This window comes from Psittacula echo (assembly GCF_963264785.1).
Source record: "Psittacula echo genome assembly, chromosome: 6".
Classification (NCBI taxonomy): Eukaryota; Metazoa; Chordata; class Aves; order Psittaciformes; family Psittacidae; genus Psittacula; species Psittacula echo.
Window position 1 is genome coordinate 33,437,497 of NC_137743.1, and position 19,195 is coordinate 33,456,691.

The 19,195-nt window shown below is 43.5% G+C and overlaps 1 protein-coding gene across 1 annotated transcript; it reads right to left on the reverse strand.

Annotated features, from left to right (window-relative positions):
* Positions 1-177: 177 nt before the first annotated feature.
* On the reverse strand, positions 178-18,208 carry LYPD1 (LY6/PLAUR domain containing 1; the record flags this gene model as incomplete). Its single annotated transcript, XM_080621354.1, has 3 exons — positions 178-413; positions 16,958-17,095; positions 18,157-18,208. 3 exons carry the CDS (start codon positions 18,206-18,208, stop codon positions 178-180), a joined length of 426 nt encoding a protein of 141 aa, XP_080477480.1.
* Positions 18,209-19,195: the final 987 nt, after the last annotated feature.

Sequence of the window (19,195 nt, forward strand, 5' to 3'; positions counted from 1 at the left end):
ATCTGCTAACTGAATTCATTAGCTGCCGAAAATATCAGCCCCTTTCTCCCCACAGCCACTGAATTTCCCTCTTTGTTGACAGGGATTTGGAAACAAAAAGAAAATAACTGCGGTGTCTTTGAAGAAAGGAGGAGACAGAACAAACTTTGTCAAGGCAAAAAAATACTTGCTTGAAGTTTAGCAATACAAAACCCACAGAGCCAATGTAAGGAGCAGAACAGTGGTTATTACGTGTGCCCTCGGCACCACACCAGAATTCCCCCTCTTCTTCGGCCGGGGTCCATTGCAGAGTGGGGTGTTACAGCAGCTGATACAAACAGAGTTCACTTTCCCCGGAGAACAAAAGGACTGGTACCCAGCAGAGGCTATCAGACACGCTGCTGAAGAGGCGCAGGATTTGCGATACATGATTCCTGTGACACAGAATAAAGGTTACTTAGTTTGATATGAACACAGTTTTGCTTTAGAACACGATCCATGCTTGGAAACTGTTGAGAAACCTGTTTACATTTCTAAAGCCATGCTGGTGATTTGAACCAGAGCCCTCAGCTGTGACACGGCTAATGGCTCTGCACTGCAGGAGAAGCACAGCCACTCTGCTTTGGATTTTCCTTTTATTTGATTCTGGTTGGAACCAAAACTATTAGACTCAAATGATGCATTCTTATAACCAGAATTCCCATCTTTTGGAATAAACTGCTGGAATAGCTGTAACTGAAATGCAGTTAGTTTTAAAATGGCTTTCGTTCCTGTTGCTGAACACATGTGAGTTGTTTAAGGTGTCTAATTACAGTTTTCTATGCTGTTAATTTGTCTTTTGAGCATTTTTGTTTCCTTTTCTTGTTCCTTTGCCTCACACAGACAAGTAACCAAGAGTAAAAGGAGGACTATCAGCAAAACTTCACACCCTCACCTGCTTTTATTCTTTTAAAGAAAAACTAGAAATACTTTTCCAGGTAATCTCAGTTCTTGCTGTTTTTGAAGCTTAATACCCTCAACAACAAAAATTTCCCTTTGTACAGAAATGGCTTTTCTGAGTTGAAAGTCTACCCTTTTAAAATGTAATTTAAATTAATCTAATTTTAATTCAAAATCTAATTAAATTTATATTCTATCAAATTGTTTTTACCTGAAAAAAAGTACATTCTGGTGCACATAGCTGTTATTTTAAAACAGTTCATAAAGGTTTTAAAATACACAGTCGCATTTTCCCCTGACACTGGAAAATGTCTGTGGCAGTTCCACATCTCAATGCTCTAACATTTTCCTGCAAGTGATACAGTAGAAATTGTGTTGGAAAAACATATACATAACACATAAATAGATAATGGAGGTTTGCTCATATTGCCTTGTGGTTACAAAAAGAGGTAAATATTTCTAAAGATAATAAAATCACTATTTCTTTTGAATATGCAACTCTCAAAAGTTTTTTTTTCTGGTGGATGAAGTGCCTAAGCCATTATCCATCATGTCTGAGAAGCTGTGGCAGTCCAGTGAAGTTCCCACTGAGTGGAAAAGGGGAAATATAACCCACATTTTTAAAAACAGAAAAAAAAGACTGAGGGAACTACAGGCCAGTCAGTCTCACCTCTGTGCCCGGCAAGATCATGGAGCAGATCCTGCTGGAAACTATGGTAAGGTACATGGATGTAAGGAGGTGGTTGGTGACAGCCAATATTGCTTCACTAAGGGCAAACAGTGCCTGATGAATTCAGTGGCCTTCTGCGATGGGGTTACAGCACTGGTAGCTAAGGAAAGAGCAACTATCATCTACCAGGACTTGTGCAAAGTGTTTGACACTGTCCCACACATCATCCTTACCTCTGAATTGGAGAGACATGGATTTGACAGATGGACCACTCGGTGGATAAGGAATTGGCTGTATGGTCACAATCAAAGAGTTGAAGCCAACAGCTCAATGTCCAAGAGGAGACCAGTGACGAGTGGTGTTCCTCAGGGGTTGATACTGGGACTGCCACTGTTTAACATCTTTGTCAGTGACATGGACAGCGCACCCGCAGCAGGCTTGCCAATGACATCAAACTGTGGTGCAGTTGACCTGCAGGAGGGAAGGGATGCAGTCCAGAGGGGCCTTCACAGGCTCAAGAGGTAGGCCCATGCAAACCTCATGAAGTTCAATAAAGCCAAGTACAAGGTCTTTACACCTGGGTCAGGCCAGTCCCAAGCACAAATACAGGCTGGGTGGAGACTGGATTGAGAGAAGCCCTGATGAGACAACTTGGGGGTGCTAAATGACAAGAAGGTCAACATGACCCAGCAGTGTGCGTCTGCAGCCGAGAAAGCCAACCATATGCTGGTTGGCTGCATCAAAAGGAGTGTGGCCAGTAGGTCGAGGGAGGTGATTCTCCCCCTCTACTCTGCTTTCATAAAACCCCACCTGCAGTTCTGTGTCCAGCTCCAGGGCCGTCAACATAAGAAGGACATGGAACTGTCGGACCAAGTCAAAACGAGGCCATGAAGATGATCAGAGGGCGGGAGCACCTCTGCTGTGAAGACAGGCTGAGAGAGTTGGGGTTGTTCAGCCTGGAGAAGAGAAAGTTCCAGGGATAGCTTAGAGGAGCTTCCAGTACCTAAAAGAGCTGACAAGAAAGCTGGAGAGGTTTACAAGGACATGGAGGGATAGGACAAGAGGGAATGGCTCTGAACTGAAGCAGGGGAGATTTGAATTAGTAAATAACTTCTTCCTACTATCTGTGAGGGTGATGAGGCACTGGAACTGGTTTCCCAGAGAAGCTGTGGGTGCTCCATCCCTGGCAGTGTTCAAGGCCAGGATGGATGGGGCTTTGGGCAACCTGGTCTAGTGGAAGGTGACCCTGTCTCTGGCAGGACTGGATGGAACTAGATGATCTTTAAGGTCCCTTTCTAACCCAAACCATTCTCTAATTCATCTGAAGAGCATCGGACAGGATTCCCTTGGAGACTGGTGCCTCTGCATCCTGTAGCATGGCTCCAGAATGTTTTTAAGTGCACAATGACTGAGACTTTTTTTTAGCAGGAGTGAAGCAGAAATATGACCTGTAGGTACTGAACTCACAGTAACTGCAGATACTGGTTCAGTCCCTGGGGACTTCAGAAATAAGCACTACTGCACTGCACAGCCCAGTAGAGACCTCTGAAGTAGCAACTGCCACTGCGCTACTGAGTGCTGCATGTAGCAGCAAAACACGGTTTGTTTGGGTTATGCTCAGGAAGAAGGATTTCCCGTCTTCAGAGAATTTTAATTAAAGCAATTCTTTTACACTGTCACCACACTGCTGCCATCTCAACAATGCAGGGGTTTCCCTGTTTTCTGTTCTCCCTCTGCAAATCTGAACTCTGAATCATGTTTTAAGGCTATCTATCTAGTCAAACTCACGAAGAGAAGCCCTCAAGTCAGTGTTAAATCGTTCTCTGTCTCCAGTGAACTTCAATCAATCAACGCAGCAGGTAGAGCCTCTTCTCAAGAAGGAAGAGGAGCTAGAGGCTGTTCTAGCTGTAACAACAAAGGCGCACAGATTGAGAGATACAATCTTTTTTTACTACAGTTTGCAGAAAGAAGGGAGCTGTGTCACTGTTGGCAAACCATTTCTATCAATGAGCCTCAACTGTGTTGCCACCAATCGGTTTTCAACACTGAAATCTCAGCTGGTGCTTCCCACAAAGACCTGGTGCTTTGTCTGTGTTCCTCCTGCAGTCTTCAGGAGCTGAGGCACTTGTGACTCCTCCCATAGCTACGATTACTTTTTTTTCCTTCCCCTTCCCTCTTGAGATAGGAATCCTGTATTCAACGGAACTATGCACAGAGATTGTTCTCACATTTCTAATCCTGCATCTACTCATCAAGCATTCCTTCCCTGTACTTACCACCACCCAAACTCAGCCACTCCTCAGTCTTCTATATGAACAGCAGTGAATCGACTTTCCTCTCAAAGACCAAGCCTCTAAAAAGCTTTTGACATTGGCAATTTCCTACTCCTGTTGTTTCATAGATCACTCTCTTCCTGCCATTTCCTTTTCACAGGATTCCCACAAAGCCCTGTTCTCAATTCAAGCTATCATGTGATTTACTAGTTTAGGTCCCCAAAATATCATATACTTTGCACTTTTCCCTTTTAGACAAGGAGACTAGAATGGTTCGGTGCTGTGAACAATTAGATAATACCCTCTGAGGCATGATTTTCACTAGGCAACTCTAGAAGACCACTCTCCGAAAAAAGAAAATCAAGTTCTGCAGCTTAACTGCATGTGTTTACAACAGCTCTGTTGTCCAGGATAAATTACACAGAACAATCCGGAGCTCCTTTTGAAGGTAAAACACAGTATTCCTGCACAGACTGAAATTTTACAACTCAGTGTTTCTTGCACCACTGGACCATGTTCACACCTAAATACAGAGAAGAATCTAAGTAGGAGTAAAAATCCCACTGTAACACCTCTTCTGTAAATATGTCTTACAGCAGGCAATTCCACTCCCAAATGATTGTTTATTCCCTTTCCCAGCTCTAGTAATCGGAATTGTAACAAGATTCTTTACATAATTAAAAAAGTCAGCACTTCTGTCAGCTTTTCAATACTTACTTGCCTGAAGACATGCCCTTCACATCCAAGTTTATTTCTTAAGTACCAATAAGATTCTTTTGAGCTTGCAAATCAGCTGCTATCATACATTAACTGTGCTTTTTACGAAGCATCAGCTATGAACGAAACTCAATCACCATAGAAAAGCTGTGCTTTTCTTTAAATCTGCAGTATCCTTATAGCAAGATACAATGAAAACAGGCATAAAGATTGATGGAAAAATGGAGAATGTTAGCACTACAGGAGTGACATTTAAAAAATGCTTTGGCCATGACTTCTCTTATTTTTTAACCATGAGTGTAAAAAAGCAATGACACTTTGAATAGTATGAATTAAAGATAGGCAGGAAAACTGCTCTTAAACCTTTTTTTCTATCATATTCTGATTCCAGTTTAATTGTGGTAGGAAACAAATTAGTACAACTGACTTCCCTGGGGTGATGCCAGGGATACTACTGTCCTTGCTCCAGCAGACAGATTAATGTACCCTAGTTCACCCACTGAGTTCGGATGGGACAACAGTGTCCTTTCTGGATTAACCCCAGAGATTTTTCTTCAACTCCTCTCTTGCAGTGGCTTATTGTACCATTAAGCCAGCTCTGAAATTATTTCTGAGATCTTCCTGAATCATTTGCCACCAGCAGGCTGAACTGCAGACAGTTCTTTGACGTAGTTATCTATCTGCCTCATAAGACTCATACCACAGACATAACTGCTAATCACTGGATATTCTTGCTTGAGCAATCAGCTTGATACATCCATTAACACAACACCTGGAAATATTATTGCAAACCTTTCAGGGAATTTTCTGCTACCTCAGATTGTTCTGCGTTGCTGGCTAGGCAAGGAGACTACGTGTTTTACACTCCGCTCTTACTGGGATGGGGTCATTCCCAGTGACCTACCCTCAACAGTTCACACTAGTGCTCAATTAGTATATTTACTAATATACAATTAGTATATTTACTGCCTGATCTCTTGATGGATAAGTACCAAATAATTTGTCCTTTTTCATGGATTCAGCAGCCCCCAACAGCAGTGTGAGTTATGCATATGTGTAGGTACTACAATGTTTTAATGCTACTACTGCTCCCACTGGCCAATTGATTTTCCTTCATTTTGGCTTTAAGGTTTGTAGGATTGGCTGAGGATATAGTTCAAGTACAAGTACTTTTAAGAAGAGAGGGGAATACACAAGGCTAGAACATATGTTTGATAATGCAGTAGTATTCCACACCCTCTCCTTCCACATATACCTACTACAACTGCTTTAAAAAAATGAAGCTTTGGGCTTACATCAGGCATTGAAAATTTACTCCAAGTCTGAGCAACTTGCCCACCATTACACCTCTCTCTGCCCCACACACGATCATATATGTAGACAGCATCAAGGCCCAAACTACTATTTCTGCAGGATTTCTGCCTTACTCCATGCAATGAAGAGATGGTGTAAATCTCAAGCCTTTTCTATAGTTCCTGCTTGTGATAATGATTTTCTCACCTAGATCTGTTCTACACATACCCTCCCCACAACTGCCAAGCTCAACCCCCCCCCACTTCACTGCAGTCTAGTCCTGTACATCTGCAGCCTGGCACTGTTTGGCCACATGCAGATGCATTCAAGTCAGATAGCAACAAACAATTCTTGCTACAATTTATTTGAATTCAAAAGTGAGAGTTCTTCCACCTACCATGTCTGCAGAGCCCAGTACATGTTCTCTTGTATTAACAGCTTAACTTGTTACTAGGACAACCAAAAAAGGTGACATCACACCTGCTTCTTACACGGTGTATATGCAGAAGGCACCAGAAGATCCAAGCTTTTTCTCTTACTGCTCAAAAAGGATCTTATTAGGCACCTTCAGTTCTTCTGTTACAGCAGGTACAGACAAAACAGAGCAAATGTAAGTATGACTCTCCAACTTAAGAGCCAACCATAATCCAAGCAGTATGGAACTTTAGTTTGCACCTGTACTCTCCAGACTGTCCTTCAGCAAAACACACAGAATCTCTGAAGCCAGAATTGGTAAGTAGAATACCACCAGAGATCAGTGACCTGATTTCTAAAGAAAACCAGTAACCTTCCCACCCTATGACTCAACTACTGTGAAACTGCCGTCTGCAGTGGCACACCTCAGCAGGAAATTGCACCATCTGCTTCACCCTGGCACAGTTTATGGCCCCATGGCCATGAACTCTTAGCTGAAAGTTTGACTCTAGTCAAGTAGATGATGTTGCTTTGTCCAACACTAACTTTTCCAGGCCAAGTGCTCTATCCCATGGGCTAGACTGACACTCTCCATTTTTAAACAAAGCTTTTGCTTACAGTGTTTTGTACATATCCAATGTCATAGGCATGCATAAAGCCAGGTTTTTCTTCTGCAACTCATTCCACAAATACTGCTTTAGCAAAATCTTCTGCACGTACTCTGAAGAATATGATGCGCTCCATCAAATCTTTTAGATTATTAAACAACAGCCTGTGCCCAACTAGGGCCCAAGAATGAGGCATCCTTGAGCAGTCACAAAACCACCTTTCCAAGGCTAGACAAAGAGTTACAGGCATACACACAGCCTTAGCTTCAGGTACATAGGAAAGTTTTGTATCTTAAGTAACTCAGAAAGCTAGCAGGCAGATCAAGACAAGTTTTGAGGTGCGCTGTTGCAACTGCAGCAGAGTTTCTCTACTCAATGCTTTTAGATTAGGTGCTTAATCTTGCCCATCTGCTCCAAGCAAAAGGCCAAGAAAACTGGGCAACAGTGGAAAATTCATATTGTGGCACACACAACCCCGGGAAGCCTGCAAATGTTGTCCTAGCTCTAGAGTTAAGCATTCTCTTAGAATAATAGAGTATTTAGAGTTGGAAAGGACCTTAAGATCATCAAGTTCCAACCCCCTGCCATGGGCAGGGACACCTCGCACTAAACCATGTCACCGAAGGCTCTAACCTGGCCTTGAACACTGTCAGGGATGGAGCATTCACAACTTCCTTAGGGCAACCCATTCCAGTGCCTCATCACCCTTATAGTAAAGAACTTCTTCCTTATATCCAATCTAAACTTCCCTTGTTTAAGTTTCAACTCATTACTCCTTGTCCTATCACTACAGTCCCTAGTTAAGAGTCCCTCCACAAAGATAAGCCCAAGAACTGTGTTGATGTACTGATACTCACACTTTGTTTTAGTATTCTGAATAGCTCCAATTCTCTTATTTCACTGAAACTTTCAACTTTCTGGTCTCAGTGAACCTGCAGGTTTTCCTTCTTGTTGTGCTTAGACTTGATGTCTTGTCTGCCTATCCATGCTTGCTTTGTGATTTCAACTATATATTTCATCCTTTATTTCTTGTCCTAAACTGTCACTTGCTTACCCTCCTCTTGAGTGAAATTCAGTACCCAGGAGGAGTTATTTTGTGATGTCTGCTGAAATCTAAAATGAGAACTTATACTAGTGCAAGAACAACATGTTAACATTTAATATCAATTTCTGAGGAATATAAAATATACACGTGACCATTTCTGGATTTTAGTATATTCAAAATTGGGTTCAGACTACACACAAATAGGTTTCTAAATTATGATTTTTAGTTTATATGGGTTTTGTGCCCATCTTTTTATGGCTTCAGTGGTTTTGTTGTGGTAATTGTCTATTCCTTAGCTAGTACCTGTTCATACACATCATACAGTGACAGACTGAAAAAGGTCTTACTGAGATTTGCTCTGTTTTCTGGACAGTGATTGTAAATACGTTATCTGAAAAGGTCCTAAATATCTTAGAAGGTGACTGAATACTGAAAAGCAATAATTCTTGTGAAACTGTGCTTCCCCAGTGATTTTTTTAGTTAGATCATGCATTTATTGGTTTCAAATATGAATTAAGCTTCCCCAACACAAACCCCTTCATCTATGATTGTAAAAACTGTTAAAAATTACAGTTAAAACTGGTGTAAAGTATAACCACATCCAACCATATCCTCCATGTTTCATTTTACACTAACCTTTCCTATCCTCATCTTCTCAACTTTTTCTCTGGAGCTCACAAGAGGTTTAAATAATTTGAACCTTACCAGAAGTTTCATAATAAAATTTATTGATTACCTTACAAAGAGTTAATTAAATACAGTTAGCAGCCATGATCAGTGTTTTGCAGGTGAAAAAAACACAGAACACTGAAATCAAGAGACTTGAAGTCTATTGCAAAGCTATGTCACAAACTTCCAGATTTTTAATGCTGTGTTTTAGGACTGCAGCTATTTCATCCCCACCCCTCCCTTTGATGCATTCAGTAGAAGAGATAAAAGCATATTCATGCCATTAGGCTCTTCCAGAGTACACAACTGTAAAAAAAAAAATAAAACCAAAATAAAACAACCCCCCCCACACCATATCTGTTTGAATTAGCCTATTTTCATCATAATTTTCTATGAAAACTTACTCAGCATCATCAAAAATCCTCCATATAGTCAGCACTCCTAAAAAGTTGCACTTTTTTGCAGAATATAACAGGAGGCTTTTGACAATGAAAGACTGGCCTCCCCACTCTCCTTCTGACCCCAGCTGACATGGACTGACATGCCATCTTGCAGAAATTAAATCATCTCAGAAGAAAAGTGGACAATTGTTGACCGACAGAGGACAAGGGTTTGGATTATGATGAAAGCCCTTTGTAAGTCATGCCTTCTAATTCTGGCACTGGAAAAATGACTCAAAACTGCATTGTTAATAGCATAAATAACAGCACAAAGTAGTCTCTGTCATTGCTTGCAGTATCATACAGCAGAAGCATGGCATTAAACTGCTTAAAAATGCAGAGGCTGATAAAGTTAAAGTACAACTCCTAATGGTGGTATTATCAAATATTTTTTTTAAAGCCACAGGAGGCTACAAACCACAAGTCAAGGCTTAACTTTCACCTGTATAACTAATTCTTTTGTTTTCTACTGGTTTTACTCATTTCTCTGCTCACTAATGTGGACTTACAGTCAAGCACTATCAATCTTTCAAACAAAGCTGGCTCACAGCACTCCGTCATCTGTGCTTTTCTAATACAAAGGTATCAAGAGCTAAATGGCCTTGGATATCAAGATCTAATCTGATCTTCCAGCAAGAGAGGTGAACTTAATTTTTGGAATCCTGTATGAGCATTTTTCCTGACAATCCTTGTCTGCTGAAATGAACTGGGAAGGCACAGTCCTTGTGCCTTTGCAGATGCTAAAATGATATATCCTTGTAGTAGGTTCCATAAATAATTTTACACATGAATAGCCTTGCATCCTACTCATTAATGTCCCTAGCAGTTTCGATGGAACTGCTCTCAGGTTTACACTTGCATGCCAGCACCTTGGAAATCCATTCAGCTTTTAGATCTTTAGCTATTTTCATGCTTATAGTTTTACAGCCTGTTCAGCTTTTGGAGCAGGATTTGCCTAGATTTTGTATTATCACTTCCAAAGACTCGTTGGTAATTTTGGCAAAACAGGTTATGGCAAGTTTTCAAAAAAAACCCCAAACAACTAGACTACAAAGGAAAAATGGAAATGAAAACAGTCTGGACTAATTAAAACACAATCGCTGATGTTTTGATGAGGTCACTGCAAATTAAGATAAGTTAAGGTCTATCCTGGGTTCAGCAGTAGCAGTCATTTTTCTCCTTCAGCTACTAGCTGGTGCAGTGCTGTGTTTTTGACTTTCAGCCTGGGAACAATGCTGGTAACACCGATGTTTTTAGTTGTTGCTCAGTAATGTTTACTCTGATCAAGGACTTTCTGAGTCTCATGCTCTGCCAGGGAGGAGGGGAAGCCGGGAGGAAGCAGAGACAGGACACCTGACCCAAACTAGCCAAAGAGGTATTCCATACCACAGCACGTCACGCCCACTATATAAACTGGGGGCAGTTACCCAGAAGGCCCAGATCACTGCTCAGGCTAGGTATCGGTTGGCAGGTGGTGAGCGGTTGTATTCTCTTCCCTTGTTCTTTCCCTTATCATTATTATTATTGGTGGTAGGAGCGGTGGTTTGTGTTATACCTCAGTTACTGGACTGCTCTTATCTCAACCCATGGGAGTTACATTCTTTCCATTCTCCTCCCCATCCCTCTGGGAGTGGAGGGAGGAAGAAGGGAGGGAGGGCTGCATGGTTCTGAGGTACCGGCTGGGCTTAAACCATTACAAGGTCATGCAACAAGGTTTTGGAAATAGACTTTTTTGTGTGTGAAATACAATAGGAAGCTCTTGAAGGAGGTATAAGAGACACCAGCTCGTGGGCACTGTATCATCATAAAATTAATTTGTATACCTTTTATACAAGTCTGAGAAATAAAGTAACATAAAAAGCTATTGTCCGTGTCCTGTGAAAAATGAAATTCACTGGACCAGATACCACAACTTCCTTAATAATAGAGCCCTTCATAATCTCTGCACTTGGATCTTGGTCATGGCTTTCAAGTCATGAACTGCTTGCACTGTTAACTCCACTGTTGCTTTTCTATATTTAAAGGCAGTCAGAACAACAACCTACCATGTACGGGCTGTAACTTCTTATCTGACACACTTAGTTCAGTTCATTCCATACATGGCTTCAAGTTTTCTGAGCAGCCCAAAGACTGGAATGAATTTACTAGTAAGAAAACAGCTTTGGCCTGTGAAAAAGTGTTTCTAAATGGTAATGCACTCACAGCTCCAAGTTTTCAGCATACAGCACGAATTAACAACATCACTTCAAAGTCTTTTATTCAGCATCAAGAATGAACTGCATGTTTCCAATATTGGTTACTGTGTGTTCATTTCTTTGGGCACCTGGTAGTGTGAGACAATGGTGCAGGTAACAGCCCTCACATGCCACTTATTTATTTATTTATTAACTTGTCAGTAAGGGTTTATTATATTATGCTTTACTTAGATTAAAAAACCATCAGAAGTTCTTTTGAGTTACGTTGATATGCTTTGACCAAAAGAGAAAGTGTAGAATAAAAATGAACAAATCTACTGCCAGCTTAGTGGATGTTTCTTACCGATTCTAAATGGATACTGGTGATGCAGCATTTTGCCTATAAAATTTTAATGCCTACAGTGATTCTGAAGACATTAAACTTTGTTTACTGTTTTAATCACTTTGTCAATAAATGTACTCCAGAGTATAATTTCCCCTTGATACAAGTGTGCAATTAGTATTAGTACTAATGGATGCTATACACGAAACCAGCGAAAAGTATGTGCTTCTGTAATCCTTAACAGCCATACACGAAGCAAATTTATCATGGCAGCAACACAGCAAGATAAAAGTAGTAAGTAAACACAGGTAAAGAATTTACCATAGGTCAGCTCAACACACAACTTAAACTGTGTTTTTGTCTGCCTCATAAAACAAATGAAGGAGAAACACAAGGCTGAGGAGAGTTTAAATAAACAAACAAACTTAAAATTCAACAAGGAGATGATGATCTTGTTTATGATGTTCCATGCACTACTCTTAAGCACAAAATTATCACCATTGCTTTTGCTTTAATTACATTACAGGATTACATATTATGTAAATACATCAAAGCTACTGTTGTACACCAAACAAATAAGAGAAGTTTCTTATTGCAGATTAATAGAAATAACAAGGTTGTTTCCCAACTGACTTGCAAAGAAAATTCATGAATAGTCTTATTTTGATGCAGACATCTAAAAATATCAGTCTTGCTACTGTGGATTTTTTTTTCCCCAATTGTGAAAGTAAAGGTTCATGCATGTACGCTCACAACTACATTAAAGCACAAGGGATAATTGTTCAGAACATACATATGGGCAGGTTTCCTTACAGAGAGTCTGAGGAATTCAGTCTGGCTGCCTTTCTGGGCTGTCTCATCCTTCATGCTTTATTGCTTTCTGATCTAGCCACACTGCAGTTTCATTTTGCCTTAAGTAGGTTTTAGAATAGCCTTTATACTCAGATAGCTCTTGCCTTCAGTAGAAGATAAATTTCATTATCAGTATGTTTCCTATGATACATGTATAAAAACTACATATATTACATACTCATCTCCATATCATCAAGATGTTTTATCTGATCCCAATATACTGTGGGATTTCTTCATCCCTATATATGCTAAAAATGAAGGAGCACTGACATTCCTAAGTTAAAAGACTGTAGACAGGAAGGAGGCAGGTGGGAGAGGGGAATCTGGCATAGGCATTCCACAAAGTATCCGCAAATGGAATTACTGTAAGCAAGAACTTTGATCTTTCGTTAAACATTTCATTTACACAGTTTTCAAACACCTGCTTCTCCAGTTGAAGTATGCACTAGAAACGTATCCTCTATGTTAATTTCTGTGGGACAAAAATGACTCAGTGTTGTCTTCAGTGCCAGTTCCCACCCTCACCAGTGTTCCCTCTAAAGGGGAAAAGCACTTCCTCCCCCCGCCCCCAAGATTAAATGAACAAAATAGTTTGTAGGATTTTGCATCCCAGGTGAAACACTGTGTTGTCTTTCTGTATCTGCCACGGGAGCAGAGTGCTAACGGAACTGCGTAAAACTTGTTCTAATGTAAGTTTTAAAACAATTTGATTAACATGAGAAAAATATTATGTCACTTAATTGACAAGGTGTCCAGTTCTGTGCACTGACAGACCCCCGAAGTACAGCTGAAATGTGAACTGCCATAGCAAAGAGCATGTCTGCAGGGGAGGCAGAATTATACTAGTTCCACATAATCCCTTAATCAGATAGATACACATGTACTGAATTGAGTGTACTTATCAGTGCTGCTCTATTCATTTCAGGTTGTGCAATGGAGCAAACATCTACCTGATGCTACAAACAGCTGAGATAACATGCCTACTGATCTAATTCAAAACATCATACCTGCTTTCTTAGCTACTCACATCAGAGGCTGTCACAACAACAGCCACTTTTTAAGCTCTGGGTTAGGAACATGCCTATGCTGCTGTTATTTCTCATCTGAAGTCAAAAAGTACTTCTACAGTTGGTTCTCCAGAAACTGAGACAATGTTCTGAGAGGGCACAGTGGCATTTAAAGCACTAACCCTAACGTTACAGCAACTGAAGAGGAGTGGATTGCTCAGCTGTGATCAGGCATGAGGAACTATTTTACAACACAAATGAAAAAAGCTGCACAGAGTTGCAGCCCTCTGCAGAGTTGTTTACAGAAAGTTTAACGCAGAAATGAAGCTGAACCACAGAGCTGTCATCCCGCAACTCGGTGAACACTAACAAATATGCAAGGAAAAAGGCCAGGTTGGACAGAGCCTTGGGCAACACCATCTAGTGTAAGGCATGCCTGCCCATGGAAGGGGGTTGGAACTTGATGATCTTAAGGTCCTTTCCAACCCAAACCACTCTATGGCTCTATGAAAAAAGGCACAACCTACACACTGGGGACTATACTGTAGACACCACAGAATTTAAGTCAGTGATGGCAAAACAAACACACAGGTTAACATCCTGCAAAGGAAGGGTGACTACATCAGCAGGTTACTAACTCAGACCATGAACTTTACCTCAAAATGTTGCACTTAACTTTTAAACAATGTTTAGGAGAACTTCTAACATTTTGCTCACTGACTCAGCTATATTTTATTAAGGACAAAAATGGGTTAGTCTACAAAAATTAAATTATATTCATTTGACTATATCTAGTCAATAGGAAAAAGTCTTAATTATGAGATTGTTCTGTCAAATAAACGCAAATTCATGTCTTTCATATTCTGATTTAAAAATTCAAACTCAAGCCTATTATAAATTAAAATCGGTATTTGAAACATTTCAGCTTTCGATGATAAGCAACAACCAAAAGAATCAAGTTATGAAATATACTGATAGGAATAGAATGAATTATTAAATAAACCTTGGGAGGAAAAAGAGACTTATATTACACACATTTAAATATCAATTAGGAAAACGAATAATAAAGGATCATGAACTGAATCATCTGTTTTACAACCAATCCTCTCTAGAACTGACTGAGAACAACAGGGAAACCAAGCTTGCAATGTAAATTTCACTCAAATTGAAATAGTTAGGTAAAAAATTTAAATTCATTAAGTAGCTGAGATTTGCAATCTCTAAGCTTAAAATGAGTAAGAACTGCATTTATAGAAGGAAATTACATAAAATAGAACAGTGGTACCTGCTATTGCACAGCATGCTAGTTACCTCCTAAAGGGAAAATCCAAGGATCTGCTCAGACACAAAATAAAACTGCACAGAAAAAAACCCACCCAGAAGTTTCCTTTAAGAGCACCTTATTTACTGTATTGCAAACCAATTTCTTTATAGGAATAAGAACAAGGTATGCATTTGTGTATGTCTAAAGCCTACTAAACCAGTTCCAGTTCGCATTTTCAGTGTAAAACAGTCACCCTGGCCAGATTGCAGCCTTGCCTACTAGTCTGAGCCAAGGCACGGGTCTAACTGTCTCATCCTCACCCCAGCCTATGAGTGGCTGCTCCTGAACACAGCTGGGGGTGTGTGTACACATATCTGCAAGTCCACTGATCCAGAGACTTGCACTTTAACCTGCGAGGGCCTTACTTGCCTGAGAACACTTCTCTAACATTCACCCGAAGAGCAGATCACAGATTGTTTCTGGAAGGCTGATACAGTCTGAAGTTGTACTGAAATAAAAAGATATCTTGAAAAACTCCCCCAGTCAGCAAACACCAAACAATGTTAAGACTTCAGTGAGAACTGTCTCCATACCATGCTCACAGCCCTTCAAATCACCACAGCCTCCACTGAAACCTATTAAAAGGTGTGGCATGCGGATAGCAATGTCTTCAAACATTCACTGAGAGATACTTGGACTTTAAAAGTACTGTGTAAGCCGTAAATACCTCCCATCCCCCCCACCCTTTCCAAGTAAACTTGAAATTAAATATTGCAATAATATCTATTTTGAAAGAGACTGATTTTTCTTTAAACATAGAGCTTTTCTCTCTACACTGGAAGGCTTCTATATGTTTTACAGAAATAAAATCACTGGGGATGGTGCTACCCAGGATGAAATAAAGTGCCAGTGGTTCAGCTACTTTTGACAGGTAACAACAATTGTGATTATTTACCTGTGATTTGTAACTCAGTGTTTTGATACTACCAGCCCAAGTGGAACTATCTGATTGATAAGCACTTTGAAAATACTAATGAGTAGTCCCCTCATGCAAAGAGCCAATGTTACCGTTCAAGACAGGTGGCTGCATACATTTGCTAGATGGGGGGGATCCTGCTGGTACTGAAGGACTCACTGAGAAAGGACAGACCACAGCGTGATTTATGTTAGCAGGAGAACAGTCCTTTACATCAGTAAATGCCACGCTCTACAGCATTGCCCTCACTTGTAAAATGCGCAATCCCAGACAGCAGCTTCCCTTTAAATCAAGGTTCTGAAGACCCAGCTTGTCCTCTGCTCCTTTGCCAAACATTTGGAACAGAGGTCACATCCATGCTGAGGGACATCAGAGAGCTGCTACTAGCTTGCCCTTTCTAATGCCCAAGCATCTTAATGGCTGGCTGCAGCAAGAGCAGGATGCTCCATGAACTCCAGCTCCCACAAACACACTTTCGTGCCTCCCAGCCCCGAATTCCCTAATCAAGCTGTAGTCTTCTACTCACATAGATGGCTACAGAGCAATGTGGCAGTCTAAAAAATGAGACTGTTCCCTCTAAATCTCAAATGACTTCCATGACATTGAATTAAAAAAAAGGCAATTTATAACACTGATCAAAAGGCAATAGAGGCAAGATGTAGAATCACAGCTAGCTTCCTCTTGAGCACATTTATCTCCAACTATGCTAACTCTTATATTCATTACAGTAGGGGAAAAGTCCCCTTACACTTAGAAAATTGGTATGGCAAATATAACCATTTGTGCCTCCTCCCCCAAACTCTTTTCTGCTCTCTCCCTTCTGTTTGATGTTTTCTTTTATGGACAAAAGCTAAGATGACTACACTTCCCTTTCCTTAAGATGAACCTTCAGAGTATATGAATTGCTAGAGTAAATAAAAGAAAGGAGGGAATTACTAATTTAATGCTGTTCCATCTCTTGGGGAAAAAGCCCATGTAATTAACTGTAATGAGATTAAACTAACTTGTTATTAATTTCCCAGTGCTGGGAAACTAAATCTGAGACCCATAAGTCTGTGTATTAACAGCTTTATCAACATTTGGCTTGCATCCTTCAGTGTTTGCACCAGTTTTAAAGGAAAATTATTAACTTCATTGAGTGCAAAGTCACTTAGAAGTATAAGAAATGGAACGTGGTCCCTTTAGGCAGGGATGCCAGATTTCTCTGTAGCTGAAGACTATGAATGGGTGGAGTCAAAAGCCACAACTGGTCTCCAACACAAACAAGGTATAATTATATTTATTAAATCCTTACCAAAGCTTTTTTCCATTACTTCCTTCTGACACATATCTTGAACATTCACTGTACAATTCACGATGAACTCTGGAGCAGAGCAGTCATTATTTAGTTGGAACTCCTCACACTGGTAGCACTGTATTTGCAAACCCAAACCTAGAACAGATCGACTTCGGTCAGGATAATAGTACTAAAAAAATCCAACAAAACAAAACAAAAATCAACACGTGCCACAGATCCTTACCCTTCCGTCTTCGCATTTCGTTGTGCCTATCTACCCAACAGCCCAGCAGAAGTGCGACTTCCACACAAACAACGCAAGATAAACGCGTCGCCAGCACTGCTGAGACTGCTCCTTACACGCTCAACACTTGGCTTAGGAGCGGGTTCCCTTCCGCGGGGCTCCGTGGGGGACACCCGGCGGTACCGGCGCTGGGGCGCTGCCACCAGCAGGCGGCGGGGCACGGGCAGTGGCAGGGTACTCGCAGCGCAGCCGCTGCCCATCGCCTGCCCAGCCACCCCCAGCGAGGCGGGATGAAAACTGCCCACGCTCCAGAGACAGCAACCCGGCTAATAGATGTGCTTCGGCTCTTATCTGTACCGATGGGTTTACTTAGCTACTAATTAATTACAAATGATTTAATTACTATTTTGCCATGCACAATTACAGCTGCGGAGCATACTTCACTTCCCTCCTTTATCATGCAAACGAGGTGCTCCGTACGGCTCTCCAGGAGCCGCTCCTCCCAGCCCTCCGCTGAGGCCGCAGCGCGGCGACTTCCAGAACCCCGTCGGGGAGCAGCGCTTTGTGCCGCGCATGGGACCCCCTGCCCGCGTATCCCTTCCGCCGGGAGCTGATGGCGGCAGGACCGATCCCGCTCCCCTCTGGGGCTGACGGCCAGCCCGGGGTTAAGCGTGCGCCGCACCGGCGGTCAGCAGGCGGCATCCTCGGAACGCGGTACCGGGTGCTGCGTGCGGAGCGACCCCCGCCTCGCCCCGCGGGTGGACAGTGACGGGGACACCGGGCCGGGCTGTGCCCTCGCTCGCGGCAGGGAGCTCCACAGGGTGCGGGCAGTACGCCGGGCTCCGCTGCCCCGTTCCTCTCTGAGCGCCCGGCGCCAGCTTCGTCGAGGGGACGAAGCCTTCCAGCGGCCGCTGTGCCGGGCAGCGCAGGCTCGCCGCAGGTGCCTCCGGGGGAGCTGCGCTGAGTCCCTTACCTGGCGCCAGGCACAATCCCCAGAAAGTTGCAGCAAGGAGGAAAAGCCGCATCCTTGCGGAGCTGCGGCCGCCAGGCTGGCGTGCAGTCGCGAAGGGGCATCAGAAGGAGAAAGGCAGCGGAGGCGCCGCGCACTTGTGCCGCTTCCCCGCCGCCTCCGCTGCGGAGAGGCGCCCCGGGAGCAGGCGGCGCAGCCCGCCCGGCTCCCGCCCTGCTCAGCCCCGCGCAGCGTTCCAGCCTCGCTGGAGTTGAGCGCTGAGACTAGAAGAAACTGTACGAGAAGCGAGAGCCGGGGGGCGGCTCCCCCCTTCCCTCCCCCAGCACCATGTGATGCCAGCGGAGCGGGGCGGGGATCCCCGACAGCCGCCGCGCACCTCGCCTCGCCGGGCGCGCGTCGGAGACGGGCAAAGTTCAGTGAGGGAGAAGGCTTCCCGCTCCCGCACGCAGCCCGAGCACGGCGCGCACCGCCACTTCCCGCGGCGGCGCCGAGGCGTGGGCACACAGCCCCGTGCGGCGCCCCGGCCGCCCCAAGCACATAGATGGCGGCCGGAGTGAGCCCTGGGGGTGTCACGGGCCGTGTCCCGCTGCGAGGCGTCCCTTGCCGGCCGCAGACGCAGCCCGCTGTACCCGGGAGGCGCTGAAGGAGCGCGCGACCCCTCGATCCGACCGACGCCGTTTTCTCCCTTCAGCCCCCTGAGAGGGGATTCAACCGCAAGAAGATGGAAGCGGCCGCGCCGGCGGCGTAGGTGTCGGTGCGGGCCCCGCTGCCTCCCCCGCGCACACCCGCTGGGGCTGGCGCTCGGCACCGGCTCCCCGCCGCTCGCTGCCCATGGGCGCTGCGGCGCTCGCCGCTGCCGCCCGCATCGGCGGGGAGCCGTTGGCAGGTTGCGCTGAGGTGGCGGCAGCCGGTGGCAGGTCCCGGCTGAGGCCGCTCGTTCTGAGGGGAGGTGAGGTGGGGCAGGGGCAGAGGCTGGGGCAGGCCGGCGTGTGCAGGAGCGGCCTTTCCCGGCCTGTTTTTGCTCCAGCCCGAGGGGTGACTC